At 37.2% G+C, this 1,751-nt stretch overlaps 1 protein-coding gene across 1 annotated transcript in view; it reads right to left on the bottom strand.

Annotated features, from left to right (window-relative positions):
- RCBTB1 (RCC1 and BTB domain containing protein 1) overlaps positions 1-1,751 on the bottom strand; it is a 43,458-nt gene that overhangs the window by 3,607 nt on the left and 38,100 nt on the right. Inside the window, exon 10 of the mRNA XM_019523807.1 lies at positions 963-1,093. Within this exon, the coding sequence (XP_019379352.1) occupies positions 963-1,093 (131 nt within the window). The remainder of the gene's footprint in view (positions 1-962; positions 1,094-1,751) is intronic.

Below are 1,751 nucleotides of genomic sequence, written 5' to 3'. Positions count from 1 at the left end.
TAAAAAAAAAAAAAAAAAAATGGTATTATTGATTTGTCTCTCTCAAGTTCTATGAACTTTGATCCCTGAGCACCGAACATTTGTCCTTTCATTCCCAAAACATACTTGCTGGATCTCACACATTTACAAGATTACCACGATGCAAAGTGTAAATACAAAATAAGATGACAAATATTTCAATAGCACAAAGACACTATTATCTGTACCAAAGTAAATAAACAGAGCACAAAAACAGGTCTACTTGGTGCCTATTATGTCATCTGCTCAGCTTTGTTAGTTAAGTTCAAGGTGTCCGACCAAAAGGTAAGAAGGCAGGAAAGCTGGGCCATAACAAGTGGGCCAGGGCTGGAGGCCTGCTTTCTGTAGTTTGCCATGGATAGGAATGATAAGAAAAGCCCAAATATACAAAGAGGATTTAAAAAGGTACAACTAGTGTACACATTTTAAAAAGCATAACATCCAAAAATATTAGTCTTAGTGAAATCTACCACGCAGAACTTTCAGAAACTCAAAGTTTGTTCCCTGCAAGCTTTTTCTAGCCTGTGTTTTCTGTGCAAAACATTCTAAATAGGAACTTTTCAACATAACCTTTCTTCCACTTGACACACAGCAATTTATTATGAAGCTAAACAAGAAATCATAAAATGGTCATCATAAACCACAAAGCATGAAATGAATATATATTGCGTCTCAGCCTGTGGCTTTATTATGACCATATTAACATATACAGGTACTAGTTTTTCTGCTACTAGTTTATTACAAAAATACAGCTTTCACTTCAAATATAACTGTCTTAAAGTCCAAGGAAGAGCATCAGAATTCTATTGATACAATTCTGAATCCCATGAACAATTCTCTCATAGCAGAAGTAGAGGAGGTCTTTCTATAATTAAAGCAAAACCAATTGCTTTGTTCCATGGCTTTGCTCATCTATTTAGTTATCTTAAACTTGAAAATTTTACCTCTGCATCATATCTGACTGCAGCAGAGAGCAATGAGAATGCATTTTCCACAGTAATTCCTCTTTTGATAATGTGTTGACATAGTTTTTTCAATCTGTTTTCACAGTAAGATGTGGCCAAATCCAAAAGTCCTAAAATTAGAAGATACCATTATATTAGCCACTTCTAATAATCTGTTTTTATAGTAAAAACTTAAGCTCTTCAGGACATAAATCGGATCTTCATCCCCTAAGGGAGGTGCCATACACAAATGCTACGGATGTAACTGTTCAGAAAACCCATTTTACTACCACACAGCAAGAAAACAAAAGTCAACATGACTTTCTTGGCCTAATCCTGCTAAGGTTACACAAATGCTTTCCTCTGAATACAGGGTTCCACTGATGTCAGTGGGGCTACCGGGGCAATAGCATAAACATAAAATGGTTGCTATTAAAGCAAAAGCTTGTTCTTCACTCTTCAGTCTCTATAGCAGTGGTTGTCAACCTCTTTGGACACAAGGCTTCTCTCAGAAAAATGCCATCTCTTAGTTTTCACTCCTCTTGCCTATGGGTGGCCAAACTCAGAAAGACCACAGCAGGTTTAGAAATCCATAGCATTAAAAAGCATTCCATTTGTAATCTCTGGGCATGTCCTGATGAGCATGCACGTGTAGTTTGAGGCACCACAAACCTGTTTGAGGTGCTGCACACCAAACTCTGTATACATACACCCACTAACTGCACTGCTAATTAGCAGAATGTTGTTTTTTTAAAGCACACCAGGAAATCCAAGTGTCAGCCCCCCCCC

This window comes from Gavialis gangeticus, unplaced genomic scaffold (assembly GCF_001723915.1).
Source record: "Gavialis gangeticus isolate Ggan-Ray unplaced genomic scaffold, GavGan_comp1, whole genome shotgun sequence".
In the NCBI taxonomy this organism is placed as follows: domain Eukaryota; kingdom Metazoa; phylum Chordata; order Crocodylia; family Gavialidae; genus Gavialis; species Gavialis gangeticus.
Note: the sequence above shows the minus strand (reverse complement) of the source record. Positions and strands in the feature narration are given on the sequence as shown.